The following is a 2,106-nucleotide window of genomic DNA, read 5'->3' as shown; positions in this document are numbered from 1 at the left end:
TAATTGTGAATAAATGTATTCACAGTTAAATTTCATTAAAGGATTAAATATTTACAACTCAGAATCACCCTGTCTTGGGTTGACCCTTCTTCTAAACATTATTATACATTCTGAGCTTAGTATTCTACCAAAGCATTTTTTCTGCCCACTATCTAAAAATAGGGCCCAAAGAAAAATAACAGTAATAAAATTAAATTCTTTTTTCCTTCACTCCATAAAGTTTACCTAAAAAGAGTAAGGAGTATATTTCTGTTTATAGGATGACTGCAAATTTTACTGATGCATGAGATATACCACTGCTCTTAAGAGAGAGTGAATGACAAAGAGTGAATGATAAATTGTTACCACACCTTCACTGAAAATAATTCATCTGTGGAATGATCAGTGTAAAGGATCTTCAAGTGACTCAAGCTTGACTCCACACTGAAAGCAAATCAGGCTGAAACTATCGATGGGCCCATTAATGAGGAAATCACAAGAAAGTAGAATTAGGATAAAGCTTTTTTCTTCCATAAGATTTTTCTCAAAGCTTGTTTGACATCTTTGTTTCTTAGAGAGTAAATCAGAGGGTTTAGCATGGGTGTAACCAATATGTAAAATACTGAAGCCACTTTACGAAGTTCAGGATTGCTTGGAGGTGTGAGATACACAAAAGAGACAGTCCCATAAAGCAAGCTTACCACGCCCAGGTGGGAGCTGCAAGTGGAGAAGGCTTTCTTTCTCCCTTCACTGGAGGGGATCTTCAAGACTGTGGTTACAATATACATGTAAGATACTACAATAACAACTACTGTGGGCAAAATAATGCAGGCAGCCAAACTAAGAGATACCATCTTATTGACAAAGAGATTAGAACAGGAGATCTTCTCAATTTGGTAAGAATCACAGTAGAAGTGATCAATGACTCGGGAGGCACAGAAAGACACTGAGAATGTTACGCTGACTTGAAGGATGGAACTGACCCAACCGCAGAAATAGGAACCAGCCACCAGCTGAGTGCAAAGGCGTCTTGACATATGGACACTGTAAAGAAGAGGGTTGCAGATGGCAATGAAGCGGTCATAGGCCATGGCCGCCAGGACAAACCCTTCTGTTACAATGAAGAGTGCAAAAAAGAAGAACTGGGCAGCACACCCTACAAAAGAGACAGTCTTTTTCTCAGACATGAAGTTGACCATGGCCTTAGGTGCAATAACAGTGGAGTAGGAGAGGTCAATGAAGGAGAGATTGCCTAGAAAGAAATACATTGGTGTGTTCAGCTGGGAGTCAGTCACAATGATGCCAATCATACTAATGTTCCCCAAAAGGACCATGCCATAGACAAGCAGGAATAGGAGGAAGAGGAGAATGTGGAGCTCTGGACGGACCCTGAAGCCTACAAGAATGAAGTCAGTTACATCTGAATGGTTGCCTGCTCCCTTGTCACCCATGGCAAGAACCTGCTAAGAGGTACAAGACAAGATTAAAAATAGAGACTTCTACCTATTTCCTGGTATCACAAAGTATCTTTTGCCTCTTGTATAATACATTGAAATTTGTATTATCATCTCCTTTATAAGATTCTGTTGTGTTATGTATGATTTGCTGCATCCTTTTATAGGAATTGACTCTGAGGTATATTGTACTTGCCCATCAGAACACATCTGAGTCGCCTAACTCATAATTTTCTAGTGTAATTCTCCAATTCCAGTCCTCTTTCCATTATAACACACATGACTTTCACAAAGCATTTTCTTTTTATACCTGTTTAGTGCCTCACTTGACTTACATAGTAAGTCTAACATATCCGAAGGTTTTGAGAGAGAAATAATATTTGCTATCTGTAATTTCAAATTCATTTTAATGCTACCATTTCACAACAGAAGGATCCAATTTAACAGGAATTTTGTTGTTGTATAGTCAGTAAGTTGAATCTGATTCTTTTGTGACCCCATGGACTGTAGCACTCCAGACTCCTCTGTCCATGGAATTTCTCAGGCAAGAATACTGGAGTAGGTTGCCGTATCCTTCTCCAGAGGATCTTCCCAGCCCAGGAATTGAACCCTTGTCTCCTGTATCTCCTACATTGGCAGGCAGATTCTTTACCACTGAGCCACTTGGGAAGCC

At 39.5% G+C, this 2,106-nt stretch overlaps 1 protein-coding gene across 1 annotated transcript; it reads right to left on the bottom strand.

The window, feature by feature from the left end:
• Positions 1-488: 488 nt before the first annotated feature.
• LOC113893457 (olfactory receptor 9K2-like) lies at positions 489-1,430 on the bottom strand. The gene has a single exon (XM_027543440.1). It carries the CDS (start codon positions 1,428-1,430, stop codon positions 489-491), a length of 942 nt encoding a protein of 313 aa, XP_027399241.1.
• Between the last annotated feature and the right edge of the window lie 676 nt (positions 1,431-2,106).

The sequence above is a fragment of the Bos indicus x Bos taurus genome, chromosome 5, assembly GCF_003369695.1.
Source record: "Bos indicus x Bos taurus breed Angus x Brahman F1 hybrid chromosome 5, Bos_hybrid_MaternalHap_v2.0, whole genome shotgun sequence".
NCBI lineage: Eukaryota > Metazoa > Chordata > Mammalia > Artiodactyla > Bovidae > Bos > Bos indicus x Bos taurus.
This window is presented reverse-complemented; position numbering and strand designations above follow the sequence as displayed.